General features: G+C 40.8%; 1 protein-coding gene across 1 annotated transcript in view; it reads right to left on the bottom strand.

The window, feature by feature from the left end:
• The window catches only part of LOC120534640, a 120430-nt gene that overhangs the window by 56221 nt on the left and 44630 nt on the right, over nucleotides 1-19579 (bottom strand). Inside the window, exons 7-8 of the mRNA XM_039762231.1 lie at nucleotides 11270-11736; nucleotides 2537-3704 (exon numbers count right to left, since the gene is read on the bottom strand). Coding sequence (XP_039618165.1) covers nucleotides 2537-3704; nucleotides 11270-11736 — 1635 coding nt within the window. The remainder of the gene's footprint in view (nucleotides 1-2536; nucleotides 3705-11269; nucleotides 11737-19579) is intronic.

Below are 19579 nucleotides of genomic sequence, written 5' to 3'. Positions count from 1 at the left end.
TTTGTAAATTCACGGCTTGCTGAAAATTGTATATAAAAAAAAAAAAAAATCTTTCACCAAATTATGATTCCAAACGTAAAAATAAGACTTTGGTCCTCTATATCTTTACACTAAACCTTCAATAGGTTTTACTCATGTAATAGTTACTCTTTATCAACTAGGTGTCAGTCTGAAAGAAAGTTTCTGGTTTATGAGACATTAAAAAAATATTTCAAATATATATTATATTATATAATAGCTATGTGTGGCAAAGCATAAAAAGAGCTTGTTTAAATTTGAACAATTTGATGTGGTTTAGTGGAGACATAGGAGGTTCAAAGTTGTTCTACCGCATGAAATAAATGTTTTATACAATTTAACAAGCCATATATATATATATATATATATATATATATATATATATATATATATATATATATATATATATATATATATATATATATATATATATATATAGGATCAAATATGCAACCGTGGACCCACTATTTTAGTCATTCTATACACTATGGGAGATGCCTGGAAGGACCAGGAGAGAGACAATACCTCCCCCAGGCCACAAGAGGGCAGCCACCCTGCTGCCCTCACACAGGGGCTATGGGATCAGGGCTTAGAATCTGAACCCTGTTGGGGCCCGTGGCCACCATCAGGATGTCTGAAGGATTGCAAAGCCTTGGACTGCAGCACTTCCGCCACACCCGGAAGATCATGACAGAGCACATCTGGGTTATTATTAAAGGGGCCGCCTCGCTCCAGTAGAGGAGCCGGAGTTGGGAGGAAGAGGACGGAGCTTACGAGTGGAAGAGTGAGGGCAGCAGAAGAATAAAGGGAAGAGAAAGAAGGGATGGAGCAATTGAGACTAATTTAGAATATTGTGTGGTGCTGTAAAGCTAAATGGGAATTAAACGTGTGTGATTTTTGGCCATTTCGTGTCTGTTTGTCTGTGTTCAGGGGCTGAACTTCCACAACACCTAATACTAAAGAAAAATCCCTGAAAATTTAATGGACCTAACAATAACATCTCAAGTGACTTATGGAACAATGTCATTTTTCAGTTAGTACTTGTTCTAACAGTAAATTAAGTGCCAAACACCCTCTTTAAAGCCTCCGTACCTCAGAAACTAATGAGCATACAGTACTAGCCTAAATTTAACATACTAGTTGGGTACAATGACATTTACGTCAGCAAGTATGAAGCCAATCAGAGATGGTGAGTTGGGAACAGTTACTAATGGATCGACTGATTAGACTTTCCTCGTCACACTTAGTTACACGTCATTTATTTCCACTTCCAAGATTTTCAGTTGAGTAATAGGCCAATGTCTGCTCTGGCGAGATCAGTTTTTATGTTTTGATATTAAATCCACAACTGAGTCTTGCCAGGCAAAAACAGCAGTGGTGATAAAGAGTCTTATTTTTACATTTGGAATCATAATTTGGTGAACATGACTGTTAGCAAGTGACACATTGCGACTAAGATGGACTTGTATTCTAGGTGCCTGCTCTGTTGTCATCTATTGAACGGACATGGCTTGTCCGAAGTTTTTTGTTGTCACATCATAAACAGCAGTGAACATTACTCATTAGAAAAAACATTTGCATTGCATTTCTTTTGTCTGAAATTTTCTGTGAGGACTGCTAAATTTCTGCATTCTCCGCAGTCATGCAACTTCATGCAGCTTGTCGAGTGTGAATCAACACAGAGTTGGTAGAAAATCTTATGCCACATCTAGAACAGCAATGTGGCTTCTCTCAGGGTTAGTTCCTCCAACCTTCCTTGGTGTGCTCACTGTAAAGAAAGGAGTGAACCTCACTTTTGAGTCCTTTTGCAATGCACTCCTATTCCTGTAGCACCTGCATTGTTCCTAAAAACACTTCCTTGTGTGGTTCATATGAAGCTATGGTCAATTTTAAGATGTCAAGATGGGCCTGAACTCAGTGTGAATTCTTTTGTGCTACTGAAGACAACTACTGTCACCAAATGGTTTGCCACATGCAGAACGTCAATATGGCTAAGTATTGCCAAGACATTAGCGAATCACACTTTATAGCCATGACAAGTTGTTGTTTTGGTACTCTCTTAAACTTGCTGCAGTCGCTCCTTGTACTATCTGCATCGTCTGCAGTAGTGCCACATTTTATAATTCACAGGTGATGACAGGATCTGGCTGGGCATCTAAAGAAGTTTGGAAGTTTCTCTTATAAAGTCCTGTTAATCCTAACTCCGGTGACATGGTTTTGATGGTTTTAGTAAGTATTTAGCATATTTCCATCTTGTTATCCTGGTGCATTTTTTTCCCTTTTGCCTCTTCTCTCTCAGGCTTTACCCGATTGCTTTTCTTTAACGGCAGTACCCAGTTTCCTGGTATCTATTTTTCTATCTATAAGAACTGTGTATCACATTTGACTAGCACCACCTTGAATATGATCCCAGTGTTTCTGTGGTGCTGGTAAGCTGTATTTTTTGCATACTTTTCAGTGTGCTAGTCTGGAATAATTTTTTATATCTTTGGTTGTACAAGTGTCCAGCCATTAGTACTTCTCTCCAGTGTGAATTTTTCTGTGGACCTGAAGATTTCCCATTTGTGAGAATCGTTTACCACATTGAGGACAGCTAAATGGCTTCTCTCCAGTGTGAATTCTTTTGTGGTTTTTAAGATTAGTACTGTTAAGAAATCGCTTGCCACATTCAGTACAACAGTATGGTTTCTCTCCAGAATGAACTCTCAAGTGTTTCTGAAGATCTTTACTACTAAAGTACCGTCTGCCACATTCAGAACAACAGTACGGCCTCTCTCCAGTGTGGATTCGTCTGTGGAGACGAAGATGACCTAATTGTGAGAATCGTTTGTCACATTCACTACAGCAATATGCCTTCTCCCCAGTGTGAACTACTGTATGTTTCTTCAGATTGCCACGGTTACGAAATGTTCTGCCACAGTCAGTACAACAGAATGGCTTCTCTCCAGAATGTACTCTGTTATGGACCTTAAAAGCGCTGACAGTGTTGAATCTTTTGCCACATTCACTACAGCAATACGGCTTTTCTCCAGTGTGAATTCTTTTGTGTCTCTGAAGATAACTACTGCGAGAGAATTGTTTGCCACATTCAGTACAGCAATATGGCTTCTCTCCAGAGTGAACTCTTAAGTGTTTGAGAAGGTCACTTCTGCTGAAGTACCGCCTAAAACATTCAGAACAGCAGTACGGCCTCTCTCCAGTGTGGAATCTTTGATGGAGACGAAGATTACATGATTGTGAGAATCGTTTGCCACATTCAGAACAGCAATAGGGCTTCTCTCCAGTGTGAATTCTTGCGTGAATCTGAAGATTGCTATTTCTAAAGAATTGTTTGCCACATTCAGAACAGCAAAATGGCTTTACTCCAGTGTGAATTCTTATGTGACTCTGAAGATGGCTATTTTTTAAGAATCGTTTGCCACATTCAGAACAGCAGTATGGCCTTTGTCTTATAAGACTCCACTTGTCATAGCAGGATTTCTGCTTGAACATATTCTTCTGCTCTTGGCACAAAGACACATTCTTTCCATTTACCTTTGTTAGCTTACCAGCAGGCAAATAAGTAAACCGCAAAATGGTGGGTGTCAGCATCTCTGATGTCAAAATCCTTGTATTTTCATTCTGTTCTTGTCGGCAGTCAAGCAGGGTCAGTGGAAATGAAGAGGAACTGCCACTCTCTTGTAAATCTGAAAAAATACACAGCATATATGCATAATATTCCTGTTGAAATACACCCAATTCACAACATTTCACCAACCCAACATTTTCAGTTTATTAATGCAAAAATAACTTTCTCTTCTTAACACACTATTTTGATTGCTATCTGAAAAGGAAAAACTGAATTTAGAAAATCTAAAAATAATGAAGAAAAATAAGTGTTTTAGTTTTATGCCATTTCCTTATTATTTGGATTCATTTCAAATTTAGCATAAATGTTTATTCTACGGTGATCATAGTAGCCAAAGGGTTAGGTTATGTATTTAGCACCCTGGCAAAGGATTCTTTGCCTAGTCTTCCATGAGGAGTTTGCATCTTCTCCCAGTGTCTGAAATGGACTTTCTCCTACATTCCCAAAGATGGACAAGGTAGGTTAGTGGAAGATTCCAAATTAGCCCCTGTACAAGCAAGAGTGTGGGCACTGCAATAGCCCAGTCTAAGGCTGTCTTTCCCATAAACTTGAGTTGGATTAAGCAGGTTTAAGAAATATATCCTCACACCAATGCACAATGGTGAAGTGCTTAGCATAGCTGCCTTACACCTCACCAGTTCATAATATAAATGCCAGCACGGACACTGTATGGAAGTCTATAAGGATTTTGCCTCTATTATTCTAGTTTTCCACCCACATTTTAAAGGCATGCAGGTTAGTTTAATCAGCAGTTCTAAATGTACCCATGTGGTGTAAATGTGGGTGTGTGCTTGTGAAGAAACTGGTATGCTGTCTAGGGCTGGTTCCTGCTTTGTGGCCAGTGGCCCACCTGATGAAGGCTATGAAGCCAAAACTTGCATCTTTAACCTTCTTCCCTTTTCATCATGGAAACAGTCTTTACCACTTTAGTCTATATCAGGGGTCCCCAACCCCAGGTCTCCGTCTGACAGCCGGGCCGCAAGACTCACTCAGTGAAGGGCTACAGCAAAAAGACTGCCCCCTTCACTGAGGACACTTTTCAGAACGGTAGGCGGGCGAGGCTTTGCAGCAGCGCAGAGAGAGGAGAGAGACCGAGTTCAGAGAGTACAGTATTACAACGAAGTATTTTTATGTTTCTGACAGTTTCCCCATATGACACGAGTCTATAGAAATCTCGTTACTATGAAGTACATTCAGCAGCAGATACTTTCATTACAACAAAGTGACCTTGGAATGCTTGAATGAATCATCCACAGAGCAGTTAGTTCTGTGGTTGCAGCTCAGTTGTGCACATTTGCACAACGATCCCCAAACAGAAACATTGTAAAAAAAAAAAAAAAAAGTTCTTTCTTCAAACTTTCCCCATACTGTTTTTTTTTTTTTATTTTGTTTTCTGTGGTTTACAGGGATACCTTTTGCTTATTGCTCGTCAACCCTTGAAAAACATCCACTGGAATTTATCTCATTGTCACCCTTCTATAGAAACAGCAGACATGAAAAAAATGATAACAGTGTTAATGTTTGTGATGTGCAATCTGTTGGAATGACAAATGCAATGCATATGTATTTCTTATATGCAAAAAAGAAGAAAAATCTCAGGTTCCAAATGTATCCGAACTGCTGCATTTGAAGACGGTGAAAAAGCCGTTTTTATGTGGTTCAGTGATGATCCTTCAAGAAACATTCCTATTAATGCGGCACTCATTCAAGAAAATGTGTGGTTTTTAAACTCTCTTGGGACCTCTGTCAACGGGACAACACGCTGTGAGCCTGCTGTTTCCCTGCCCCGGCAATGGACAAACAATCTTACACAGATGCTGCAATCGCGCTTTGGGATGCACTTCAGTGTGACGTTCTGTGACGATGTGGGTTCTGGCTCCACGCTCCCATGGCTGTTTGGGAACCCTTGAACCCAACACCATCGATAATGAAACCGAGTGAGCCAGTCAATGGAGGCAAATTGAGCATCTGAGCAAGGGGACGGTTGAAAGTACAAAAGTGCTTTTATTAAAACAGTCAACAAAAACAGTGTTCCATAAATAGTGCAGGTCTTCACAATTCATTAAATAAATAATCCATAAAAGAACGTGGAGTAAAACCAATAAATAGAAAAAACAATCCTTAAAACGAGAGGTTAAAATCTTTTTAGGAAGCAGTCTTAAAACCATCAACAAATACGGTGCTCTTCTGTTAGCGTCTCACCCGCTCATCCCGTATGGGCCAAGCAGCAGGCAAGACGCCCTGTACAGCTGCCCTCCTCAAACACACGCAAGACTGGAGACCTCCCGATCCCTGGCTTCGGCCCGGCCCCCATCCCAGCCTCGAGACTTGGACTCCTTGGTCTCCAGGACGCTCACACCAAGGACTGCCACTCCAAGCCTCCCGACTTCCGCTGCCTTTCTGCGGCCTTCTGCGGCTCGTCGCTTTCACCTTGGTCACTCCCGCTACCTGCTCGCTCAGCGGGAGCGACATCAACACAAACACGTGGGTGTCGGCCTAACACCCTGCTTCCATGCAGCTGTCCTCGAGCTCATTCGCCGCCGCGTCCGCCGCTCTTCGCGGCTCTCTCCCTCTCACCGACCTGCTTCCTCTCCTGCTCCCGGTAACCTCCGTCCTCTCCTTTCCTTTCCTTTCTCCGATCGTTTCTTTCTCTCTAATCGATTCTCTCTCTCTTCCCGAACATTTCTTTTCTTCCTCTCCCCAACCGACTCGCGCTTCTTTTTAAAATGACGAGGGCCACAGCAGCTGCAGCATTAGCCGCGGGACAATCATGAATGTGGGCAGTTCCTCACCTGTGCACTAGGTGAGAAACGCCCACACCCTACGGATCGTCCCACGGCCCACTATGGCCCAACGTCCCCTCACTAAGCCGCGAGCACATTGATTATTTATTTAACAATGGCCTTTTCTCCACGAGCTGTGGACCCATAACACCACACGTTCCTGTTGGGTGGGGTGGGGGGGGATCCCAAAATAGTTAAGAAACCTCACAACACGAAGAAGAGGATTATTCAGCTTCTGATTGATAACTGTGCTGCCCACAACATACTTCCACATTTTAATAATGTTCGTGTTGAATTCCTCCTGCCCAATTGCACAGCAGTGCTTCAGCCATTGGGTTTGGGCATCATTCACACTCTGAAAGTGTATTATCGCAAGCAAATGCTCAGAAATATTCTCATCAGCATAACTTGTAGGCAGAAGGAGATTAAAATTAACATGAAAGAAACTACTGAAGCTGCTTCCATGTCCAACATCATATCTTTGTGAGGCAGCAAAAATTTGAAGATCGCAGTCCACCAAAGCTCACCAACCAATCTGACCGAACTGATAGAGAAGTACAGTATCCCAACAGACTCAAGGCTGTCATTAAAGCAAAAGGTGGGTCAACAAAATGATATTGACATTGGGGGTGATCCTTTATTAATCTCAGTATGTCTTGTTTTTGATTTTTTATAATTTTTCTGAGCTGTAGCTGTGATATCTTTCAGTTGCATGTTAGAGGTTGCATTGAGTAAGTAAAGCTGGAAAGAAATATTTTTTGCGTGTGTTTTCATTTAAGGCTGTAAAGCAAAAAAACGGGACAATCTGCAAAAATAGTTGCAATTTTTTAGTACTTTAAGGATCCAGGGAGGGTCCTAGTAATATCAAACACTTGCCACTTCTTTATTTTGGACTTTACTGAGCTCCTTGGGATTGATAAAGCCTTTGAGATTATTTGTGTGTCCAGCTCCTGCCTTATTTCTGTCCACAACTCTATCCCTGAGATTTTTTGAAAGCGGCTTGCCACCCATAGTCAGTTGTTTGCTGTCGTTTGCACTACCTAGCAAGAGAATGAGTGCTCCAGGAACAGCTTCACTAATCACACGGATCACAATTGATCACGGGTGGAAGGACGCCAGTAACCATGGTCTGCAATGGAAATGGTGGTCACTTACACCTGAGTGAGTTTAAGAGGTTGGGGTGATCCCTTATTAATCCCAGGAGGTCTTGTTTTTTAATTTTTATAAATTCTTCTGAACTGTAGCTGTGATGTCTTTCACTTGGATGTTACAGGTTGCATTGAGTAAGTAAAGCTGGGAAGAAATATTTTTTGCGTGTGTTTTCATTTAAGGCTGTAAAGCAAAAAAATGGGAAAATCTGCAAAAATAGTTGCAATTTTCTAGTACTTTAAGGAGTCAGTTATAGTTTTTTAAAATATTACTGTCAGGATGTGCTTTATTCAAAAATGAGTAATAATTTAATACAATTACAAGTGCTAGTAGATAACATTAAATACACGCTTTTTAACAGCAGTTTTCACTGTCATGTAATTAAAAATGGGTCGTGGACTAGGAATTCCAAAAGCATTTGCAAAAATGCCACTAGTCAGAGCATCAGATAAAAATTCACCTCACGGAGCCACTGGCACCTAAAAAAAAACACTTGGGAGCCAAGAGCGTTGATTTTAGTGCCAAATAATCAAATGTGTCAAGTATTCCTCTTTCAGTCTCTTTCTCATCTTCTTGTATGTGGGCCTAATTCTTTTCCTTCTGTGCAGTGCATCCTGCCCTTGTACTTTTGTGTCTGTCTTGACGGTTTGGGTAACTGAATGTCATAATAACTTTCATACTATGTACAGTCATTAAGAAGCATGTATGAAGCAAGAATGTCAGGGTTAGAGGGCCATCCACCATATTTTGGTGTTCTTTTTCTCTTGTTTGAAGCGAGCCAGCAACCTTTTAAGAAACATTTTGAAGAATTTAAGTTGTCCAGTGCTCATTTTGTAAGCAGCAGGTAGGGGGCTCTGCTCCTGCTGGGGCAATAAGTGTCCCTTCAAGTGGACCGGCTAAAAAGGCACAGTGAAGAAAATCAGGTTTAGTTCAAGGTTAGCTGTCCAGTGTTCATTTTGTAAACAGAAGAGCATTTCAATAACAAAGCATAAGGAAACTACTGGTATTTAGTTGTAATTTGATCAACATATGGAAAATCAAAAAAAAAAAAAAATGCAGAGACCTGTCAACACACACACACACTTTCTTCTTAACTAGTTAGGTTTTGGTCTTTCATACAAGCATGTTTTCTCATCAATAAGGCTATTCAAATGACGATTCTTTATCTTTGTTAATAGGAAAACAAATGGAGTGAAGCACAACCTATATAGAAGAGTGAAGTAGTGCGTAGAATGAGACTGGAGTACATTTCTAACAATTTTGTCTGTATGCTTCCACTAGGCCAGGGGTAAGCAACGGCAGTCTTGGAGGGCCACAGCGGCTGCAGGTTTTCATTCCGACCCAATTGCATAACCAGAAATCAATCCTTGCTAATCTCAGGCCTTATTTAATTTTATGGCTTGTTAGTCTGCAATGTAAATTGTTCTTACCGGTATATTGTAGATTTTTTTTTTTCAATTTTCCAAAGAAACCATCCAAATGATTTGAAGCCTAAAAGGGATAATTTTCAGTCTGTCACATTTCTCTCTTAAGTGTTTTATTAAACCAAATAGTGCATGATGAATCCACAGAGGTGTAAATAGAGAACTGCTGGCGATTTTGTCGTTTACATCTCATTGCCAATAAGGAGTCATTAAAAGAGTGAATGCAGCTGTTTAAGACTGAAATAAGCAATTAAGGGTGGGGAACCGTAACACACGAGACCACTAAAATGAAGAAAAAACTCTCACTTGAGCAATAAAGTGCTTCATCAGCAATAATTGACTTCTCATTAAGAAACTGGACTGGAACAAAAACCTGCAGCCACCGAGGCCGCCCAGGTCCGATGCTGCCCACCCCTGCTCTAGGCACACAGCCATCTGTCACCAGATGTGGACAATTATGGGTAAGAACTTCAAAGCTATGTTCTTCTTCTATCTTCTTACTAGGGGGCTTTCCTAGCCAACCCCCAGCACTGCACTATGCACTTGCCTGTTTGCGGTTCTGTTGCTCGCGTATGTATAATTTAAACAGATTTTTATTTTCATGGGAATTGTTACATATGCATAATTGAACTATTTTACATTACAGCAATTAACCATATTAAATAGTAAAATGTAATAATTTAAAAGTAAATTATGTTTCATGTTGTGTTTATTCGTTGCATAATACAATTTTGTTCTGTTTGGATTTGAAATTAACATGCAAATACTTTTGAAACTTATACTTTTAAAATTTCAGTAAAAACAATTTTTTTAATTACATTTTTTGTCAATATTGCATTGAATTTTGATTCTGGGCGGCACGGTGGCGCAGTGGTAGCGCTGCTGCCTCGCAGTTAGGAGACCTGGGTTCGCTTCCCGGGTCCTCCCTGTGTGGAGTTTGCATGTTCTCCCCGTGTCTGCGTGGGTTTCCTCCGGGTACTCCGGTTTCCTCCCACAGTCCAAAGACATGCAGGTTAGGTGGATTGGCGATTCTAAATTGGCCCTAGTGTGTGCTTGGTGTGTGGGTGTGTTTGTGTGTGTCCTGCGGTGGGTTGGCACCCTGCCTTGTGCCCTGTGTTGGCTGGGATTGGCTCCAGCAGGCCCCCCGTGACCCTGTATTCGGATTCAGCGGGTTAGAAAATGGATGGATGGATTTCGATTCTGTGTTTGGACTTCCATTGTGCCAACGTATAACTACCTGTGATTGAATTTAGTTTCTTTCTATTAAATAAAATGACTTTTTCGAATGTTTGGCTGTAAGGTTTGTTAATTATCTTCGCAAAAGCTATTCTAAAGGGAAACTGTACATGTTTTAATACAAATGGCATATCAAGATCTCCTTTTTTTTCCCCTTAAGATGTACTACATTACCTTTCTTGGACACATCCTTCGTTCAACAGTAATTCGGCTGGTGGAAGACCGGATGTTGTTTACGGTTGTAGATATTCTTCGTGATATTGTAAGTTGATGTTTTCACCTTCCACACCATCACCACCAACTGTTTCAGCGTAGTCTATTGACATGTGTGTAACCAATTTGCCGTGTAACCGATCAATCATTTTTGGTGTTAATTCATTTGACTATCTCGTTTCTCGGTTCTAGAATTGCCTGTGTACTCATTTTTTCTGTTAATAACCCTTCGTGATGAAATTCTTCACTAAGATTTGGACATAATATGTCTACTTTAATTGGGAAAATAAAGTGAGAAAAACGTTAAAATTTATAAGAGCTGAGAGAGCAGGAAGTGTGTCTGTCAAAAGCATTCACACGAATGAGAGGTGAGAGGACCGTGGGCGTGGTTGAAATGGTTGAGAGGAGGGCGGGACTTGAACATCTCTCATGACCAAAGTCTCCCGGGACATGAAAAAAATTTTCCAAAAAGTCTCGTCTGAGGAACTTTTTCATATAATAGAGAAATACAGTATATTACATACAATCAGCAACAAGTTCCTCTGTGCAGTTTAATATCTGTATGCTCTAAATTACACTGTATTGATGATGTGACACTACACAAAATGTGTTAGCATTTTAGAGTAATTAGGAAAAAAATATTTTGGGCTAAATAAGTGTTCAATTCCCAACATGAAATAGTTTCTAAACTATTAGTATCAAAATTGCAAATCAAACAAACATTTAATTTACAAGTTTAGTGAAAAAGCAAGAGAAGACATTTCAAGTAAATAACATCACCACCAAGCCCTGCGCTGATATTTTATGTTACTACCTACCTTCTCCATTACGACTTGGACAGGATGCTTTCTCGGTTGTATTCGCATCCAACTCCAAAGATTCAAATTTCACATTGCTGGAAGGAGTCTGTAGAGCATGTGGTCCTTCGTTTGCAAAGTCAGATTGAACGTCTTCTTCCTTGACACCATCTACAGCTTCACTCTTATTCTGGTCAATTCCATCAGATGAGAGTTCATATTCGTGTTCAGTGTCTATTAACACTTCTTCATATTCTTCCTTCTTAACGATGTCGCTGTCCTGTTCATGATGCACCGATTCCAATTTATAGTCCTCTTCCTTAATGGTTATATTTCTTTTCTCCATAAAGTACTTGAAAACAAGGCTCCTCAATAGTGTGGAATCTGACCCTTCCTTGTCATTCCTCACACCTGCTAAGCTTTGCTCTCCAAATTTAAATCTCATTTTAAGGGGCTCCTGGACTGCTGGTTTTACCTCCTCCTTTACTCTGTTATTGGGGAAAAAAACAGAATACAACACATTCAGAATGGCACCAAAAAGCACTATATAGGCGCTTTTCCACTGCATAGTACGGCACAGCACGGTTCAGTACAGCTCACCTTGGTTCGGCTCGGTTTGCTTTGACTGCAGTTTAGTACCGCTTTAGAGTGGGCGGGATTATTCACGTGTCGTTATAGTTGCGCCGCCTCTACTGCCGTGACACCGTGGAACTTTTACAACAACACGCAGACAACGCGACAACACTTTAGCTCGACGACGCGCAAGGGTAAGCATCTAAAAAAAGCACGTCACTAGCTAACTTTTATCACTGTTGCAAAGCATAAAATGAACTTAACTGCCAGTGTAACATTAAAATGCTGATTCTGTATATTACAGATCTTCCACATTTTGCAAAAAAGTCGCCGCAACAGACCATCTGTTTGGACATTTAACCGTGCTTCAGAGTGGTGGGATGTGATTGTTCCCGGTTTTACAAACTCAGTGGCTGGAGAACTTATGTCTGAAGAAACATTCATCCACTTATGCAACAAACTGCGTCCAGCGATGGAGAGACGGGACACAAACTTCCGCGTGTGTGTACCTTTAAAGAAAAGAATAGCCAGTGACGCAGTAATGGCGATTTTCTCCGGCCAATCAGTGACCAGCAGAGTTTACACGTCACGTTTTGGTAACGGTGGTACTAAAAAAAGGACCAGGTACCAGGTACTGTTCCCAGTGTAAAACCCCCCAAAAGTGAGCTGAACTGAACCGTGTCGTGCCGTACTATGCAGTGGATAAGCGCCATAAGATTTTGAGTCAAGTCCCTTAACCATTCCTCTTACTTCACAGCCTGCTGTCACTAAATCAGCTGGGCTCTCTTCTTTGGACTTTCTCTAGCACTTTACTATGCATGTCACATTATGGACATGTTATTCCATGGGAGGTCTCACAAGTTTGTCAACTTCTGATTTAATCTTCAAATGCGCTCATTCTGGTCTGTAAACTCTCACCAAGTTAGGAACTCGGGTCGGACTATTGACCATAGTGCCCTAGCTGTATACCCAAGTCGACCAGCTCCATGCCCAGAAAGAACAGATTAACTATCAGACTACTTAAAATCCGTTCTCTATCCAATAAGGGTCCTTTAAATATGTGATCTTGTGGAGGAACACACAGTGGGTATAGAAAAGAATCGCTCCCTTCGAAATATTCCCCTTTTTTTTTTTGCTTTACAGCTTTAAATGAAAACACACAAACCAATATTTTTTCCAGCTTTACTTACTCAATGCAAACTATAACATCCATGTGAAGAATATCACAGCTACAGTTCAGAAAAATGATAAAAAAAAACAAGACCTCCTGAGATTAATAAAAGATCACCATCAATGTCAATGTCATTTTTTTTTTTTGACCCACCTTTTGCTTTAATGACAGCCTTGAGTCTCTTGGGATTCTTCTCTATCAGCTTTGCAAATCTAGATTGAACTATTTAATATTTACCCTTCACTCTTCTTTACATTTTAACTGTTCAAGTTTGATCAGATTGGTTGGTGAGTGTTGGTGGACTGCTATCTTCAAATCTTTCCACAGATTTTCAATGGGATTTAGGTCTGGGCTCTGACTGGGCCACATGAGGACATTCACTTTTTTTCTCCTTTAGCCACTGTGTGGTCCATTTTGCTGTGTGCTTCAGGTCGTTGTCGTGTTGAAAGGCAAACATTCTGCCCATTTTCGACTTTCTGGCAGAGGGCAGCAGGTCTTCCTCAAGAATTTGATGGTATTTTGCCTCATTCATTTTTCCCAGGCCCTGCGGCAGAAAAACACCCCCACAACAGGATGCTGCCACCTCCATGCTTTACTGTAAGTATGATGTGTTGTGGATGGTGAGCTGCATTGGTGTACTGTTTGGTATTGAGGCCAAATAGTTTGATTTTGGTCTCATCTGACCATTAAGACCTTTTCCCACTTGGAATCAGAATCTTCAAGGTACATTCTGGCAAAGCTCAAATGAGCCTTAATGTGGCCTTTCTTGAGAAGTGGCTTTTTCCTTGTGACCCTCCTGAACAAACCACAATTGTGGAGCGCTTGTGAAATTGTTGTCACAAGCACCCAATGGCCACTCTTTGCCATAAAACCCTATAACTCCTTCACAGTGGCCACTGGCCTCTTGGCAGCCTCTCTTATCAGTTTACTCCTTGCTCTTCCATCCAGTTTGGAGGGACAGCCGGATCCAGGGAGGGTCCTAGTAGTACCAAACACTTGCCACTTCTTTATTATGGACTTTACTGAGCTCCTTGGGATTGATAAAGCCTTTGAGATTTTTGTGTGTCCATCTCCTGCCTTATTTCTGTCCACAACTCTATCCCTGAGATCTTTTGAAAGTGTCTTGCCACCCATAGTCAGTTGTTTGCTGTCAGTTGCACTAACAAGCAAGAGAATGAGTGCTCCAGGAACAGCTTCACTAATCACACGGATTAAAATTGATCACAGGTGGAAGGATGCCAGTAACCAGGGTCTGCAATGAAAATGGTGGGCACTGACACCTGATTGAGTTTGGGTGATCCTTTATTAATCTCAGGATTTCTTGTTTTTTTATTTTTTTAAATTCTTCTGAACTGTAGCTGTGATATCTTTCACTTGGATGTTATAAGTCGCATTGAGTAAGTAAAGCTGGAAAAAATGTTGGTTTGTGTGTTTTCATTTAATCCTGTAAACCAAAAAATGGGAATATTTCAAGGGGGGGTGGGGGAGATTCTTTTCTATACCCCCTGTAAATATGATTTCTTTTGTTTGGTTGACACCTGACAGCAACCTAATGATTTTATACAACTTAACCAACCAATGCTGCCCGCTTGGGTTTGTTTTGCGTCTTGCAAAATCAACCTTCCGGGTGGGGAGGTGGTCTTGCGATATTATAGAATAGCAACTTTAAAGTGGCTCTGCCCTTGCTGCTAAATGCTTCTATTGAATCAGTGGCTATAAAAATTAATGGTTCTACAATACTATGTATCGACCACTCAAATTTAGTTGAATTTTCTACATTATTAACTTTGTTGTGTGCTCTCTCTCCTAATGTTATTGTGCTGGGTGACTTTACCATTCATGTGGATAATATTAACTGTCTACTTACAAAGGATATTATGTCTTGCCTTGACAGTTTTGGTATACAAGAATTTCTTAATATCCCAACTCACTCCAGAGGCCACACTCTTGATCTTGTATGCTGCTCTGGTGTTGCAACAAATGATTGTAATGCATCAGATTTTTTTCACATCTGATCATATTAGTTTCATTTAGTGTTGATCTGTCATTGTTGTTGTGTTATGGTAATATTAAAAATATCTCTGCTTTGACTGCTGCAATTGATAACCTTACCTGCTGGAGTAAGTAAATCTTGATTGATCAATTGGTTACTTATTACAATGATGGACTTCAAAGCCTTTTGGACCCATTTGCACCTCTTAAAAACATGGATGTTTTTCTTTACACACTCTGCTCCTTAGTTCACTTCCAAGCTTCAGCAGCTTAAAGCAAACGACTATCACTTAGAACGTCTCTACAGACAAACTGGACTCGATGAGCACCTAGAAGTGTATCATGAGCACATTCGCCTGTACAAAGAGGCTTTATCTGTAGCTAAACCTGTTTATTGCTCTAACCCAGGGGTGTCCAACTCCAGTCCTGGTGGGCCGCAGTGGCTGCAGGTTTTCATTCTAACCATCTTCTTAATTAGTGAGCCGGTTTTGCTGCTGATTAACTTGTTTTGCCTCAGTTTAAATTGACGTGACTCAGACCCCTTAGTTGTTTCATTTTCCTTAATGAGCAGCTAAAAAAATAAGGAGACACAAAACAAGCCACCACATGACCAGCTAACCTGAAAATAAAGAAAGGTTAAGGTTCACCAAAACATCTTGACGGTGGTCTTAGGAAAAAACAGAAAATCAACAGTCTGCTGTGGCAGAATGTGAGCAGCAACAAGTCATGAAATTCAATAATGGCTTTAATTAACAGCAAGAATCGGCTTCTCATTAAGAAACTGTCTGGAGTTTGACGTTCCAGTTTAGCTGCTCATCTGTTGGCTCGTTTCACATCTCATTTCTGTTTGGCTGCCATTTAATGAAGAAACAAATCAATTCAGAGGACTGAATCCTTAAAAACAGGGCTATTAAAATGAAGGGAAAAGGAGTTAATTAGCAGCGAAAACTGGTCACCGATTAGGAAAAGGGTTAGAATGAAAACCTGCAGCCACTGTGGCCCACCAGGATCGGAGTTGGACACCCCTGCTCTAAACAAATCATGTCTGATAGTAACAAAAGAGCTTCTTTTTCCACTATTCACAGAATTCTTACACCTCCTGCTGTACTGTAATTCTACCTCACATGTTACACTGCTACATGAAAGGCATTCTTAACCTTTTTTAAAACTAAAATTGATAATCATCAACAGCTAGCATCTTCAATATGTATGCCATGCAATTCTTATTGAAATATTTCAACTGAGCTTCCTTTAACGTATCTACTTTTGAACTGCCCACTGAAACAGACATTTCTCATTTTATTCATAAATCTAGGTCTGTCACTTGTCAACTTGATCCCACGCCTCCTCGTTTGGTACAAAGCCTGCCTGACGGCATTTTTCTGATATCTGACAGGCTAATTCCACTAGACTTTTTTTATTGTATCAGTCCTCCTCTCACCCAACCACCTCCACATCCTCTTTGCTAGTGAACTGCCGCTCTGCTTCCACTATTAGCATGTACAACCCCCTGTCGCCCGCCCGCCCACCTCTCCATACTCCTTGCTACTGTATTAAGCTGCTCTGCCCCCGCTATTACCATGTACAGCCCCCTCTCGAAAGCCCACCTCCCCATACTCTTTGCTTGTGAACTCCTCTCCGCCTCGTCCCCTATTAGCTTGTTCAGCATCGAGTGATGGCAACATTCCGCCCCACACCTCTCCCCTTGCCACATGCGATCCTGCTTCTAAAATAATTTTCCCACCCGCCTGCTCGTCCCTTGCCATCTCTACAGATCATTAGATCTGCCTGTAGGTCTATGGCTGTCACCTCACAATGTCATGCGAGATGACAGCCGGGCACTCAACTAAATTAGAAGACATAAGGGAGAACACTGAACGGATATCTTTCCGTTCTCTCCAAGATCTGCTTTTGATTTCTTTATCCCTTAAATCAGCTGTAGTAACTCCAATGTTAAACAAACCTGGTGCTGACCTCAAGAACTTCAGTAATTATCGTCCTATAATCAAAGCTACCATTCATTTCAAAACTTCTTGAAAGAGTAGTTGCAGCTCAGGTTAATGCTTATCGCACAGATGGCAACCTGTTTGAGATGTTTCAAATCGGGCTTTCGTCCAAAACAATAGTATGGAAACAGCCTTGGTGACTAATGAACTATTGATGGCAGCTTATATTGGTTTTTAACAAGCCTTGTCCTGCTCGATCTGAGCTTTATGTTTGATACTGTACTACAAACTATTTTGTTGAGTTGGAGAGCTACTCTCAGCATTACTGATACCCCTTCTTCATATCACTTCATATCTGCCTAAGCGTACTCTGTTTATTCAGCTAAATAAACAGTCACTAGTGGTGTTCCCCAGGGATCAGTGCCTGTCCACTTACTGTTTTTAAATATATCTTCTCCCTTTACTAACATTTACAAAAAAAAAATAATTTCATTGCTATGCAGACAATACTCATCTCTAAATATCTACCATGACCAAAAGACAGAGGTCCTCTTCATTGGTCCCAAATCTGCATTAACAAAATCTAACTGTTTCTTACCTAACATTGATGGTGGTCTTCTCTCTACAGCTTAAGATTACCTTTGATTGTACTCTGTCACTTGAATCCCATATCAATAATATTATATGGTTATCTTTTTTCATCTCCATAGCACTGCACCCCTGTGACCCACCCTCACGCCAAATTGCACCTCTATCCTTACTCACGCATTGGTCACTTCCCACATCGATTATTGCAATTCTCTTCTGTCTCTTGCAAAAGCTTCTCCATAAACTCCATTATCTTGTTCAGACTTCAGCTCTCCCTATTACAACTCAAACTCCCTCCATACAGCAGACTCCTCCACCTCTTAAACAGCTTCATTGGCTTCCTGTAAAAGTCCACATTATTTTAAAATTCTTTTACTTCCCTTTAACTCTTTGAGGGCTGAATATTTTTTCCAAAACAAACAGTTTTCTGAAAGCACACAAAGCAATAGGTTTCACACAGAAATCATCATAAAATTTCTGTTGCTGCACGCTGTGGCTACAAGTTCACCAGAAATGCACGACATGGGCGGCAGGCGCAGTGCATCGCAATCTGGTTTGTACTTCTTGTCATTGTAAGTGGCGGTCGTCCCAGGCGAACACTGCCGTAAGTGAATCAGCTACACAAACCTGTTCAGGACTATGATCAGCTCACTTGAGCGCAGGGAATGTTGGTCAAATCGATGAAATTAACTTTCCTCATAGCAAAGGGAGTCCACCTAAAACATAACGGCAAGTTTTGTTGCCGTTTACAGTTGATTACCACCGTCAAACCCTCCTTTTGACAAAAGTCGGCACCTGCCCCAAAAGAGATAATCCTTGTTCCATTATACCTCTCTGACCTCACACGTTTATACCCCCAACTGCACTCTTAGGTCCTCCTCATCACCTCCCATGCACGCGTGATCACCATGTTTTCCAGGGTGTTTAGTCGTAGTGCTCCTCGTCTCTGGAACTCTCTACCACAAAAGATCTGGGACCCAGATTTCCCTCCCCATTTTCAAATCCTGTTTTAAGACTCACTTATTTAGATTAGCTTAAACTATACAGGACCTTAGGCTGTATTCTTCCTTGCTTGGTTTATTATCAGTTCCATAGATATGTGTATGTTTTTAAATGCAAGTTTGCTTATTGTTGGTTTTATGACTTTGTTTGTATAGTGTCCTTGGGTGTTTAGAAAGGCACCTGGAAATAAAATGTATTATAATTATTACAGTATAGGTGATACATACCCTGTTAGCCTTTTTAATGGTTTCCATATACACTCTGGTTGTGGCAACTTGACTTGAACTCTCAAGTTTTTCTTTAAAGGCGAACTTCAGACCACTGGTTGCTTATTACAATTTAGTTTTTTTGACCTTATTTCTAAAACTTCATAAACAATAAAAACTTGCCACATAGCAGACCAAATCTAAAAATGTTGCCCAGTTGTGTCTGTAGGGATTATATTCAAAAACTAGGGGTATTTGCTAAACCACCTAATTTAGTGTCATACAGTGCATCTGGAAAGTATTCACAGCGCATCACTTTTTCACATTTTGTTATGTTACAGCCTTATTCCAAAATGGATTCAATTCATTTTTTTCCCTCAGAATTCTACACACAACACCCCATAATGACAACGTGAAAAGAGCTTACTTGAGGTTTTTGCAAATTTATTAAAAATAAAAACACTGAGAAATCACATGTACACAAGTATTCACAGCCTTTGTTCAATACTTTGTCGATGAACCTTTGGCAGCAATTACAGCCTCAAGTCTTTTTGAATATGATGCCACAAGCTGGGCACACCTATCCTTGGCCAGTTTCGCCCATTCCTCTTTGCAGCACCTCTCAAGCTCCATCAGGTTGGATGGGAAGCGTCGGTGCACAGCCATTTTAAGATCTCTCCAGAGATGTTCAATCAGGTTCAAGTCTGGGCTCTGGCTGGGCCACTCAAGGACATTCACAGAGTTGTCCTGAAGCCACTCCTTTGATATCTTGGCTGTGTGCTTAGGGTTGTTGTCCTCCTGAAAGATGAACCGTCGCCCCAGTCTGAGGTCAAGAGTGCTCTGGAGCAGGTTT

The sequence above is a fragment of the Polypterus senegalus genome, chromosome 8 (assembly GCF_016835505.1).
Source record: "Polypterus senegalus isolate Bchr_013 chromosome 8, ASM1683550v1, whole genome shotgun sequence".
Classification (NCBI taxonomy): domain Eukaryota; kingdom Metazoa; phylum Chordata; class Cladistia; order Polypteriformes; family Polypteridae; genus Polypterus; species Polypterus senegalus.
The sequence above is the reverse complement of the archived record's forward strand: the minus strand, read 5'-3'. Positions and strand labels throughout refer to the sequence as shown.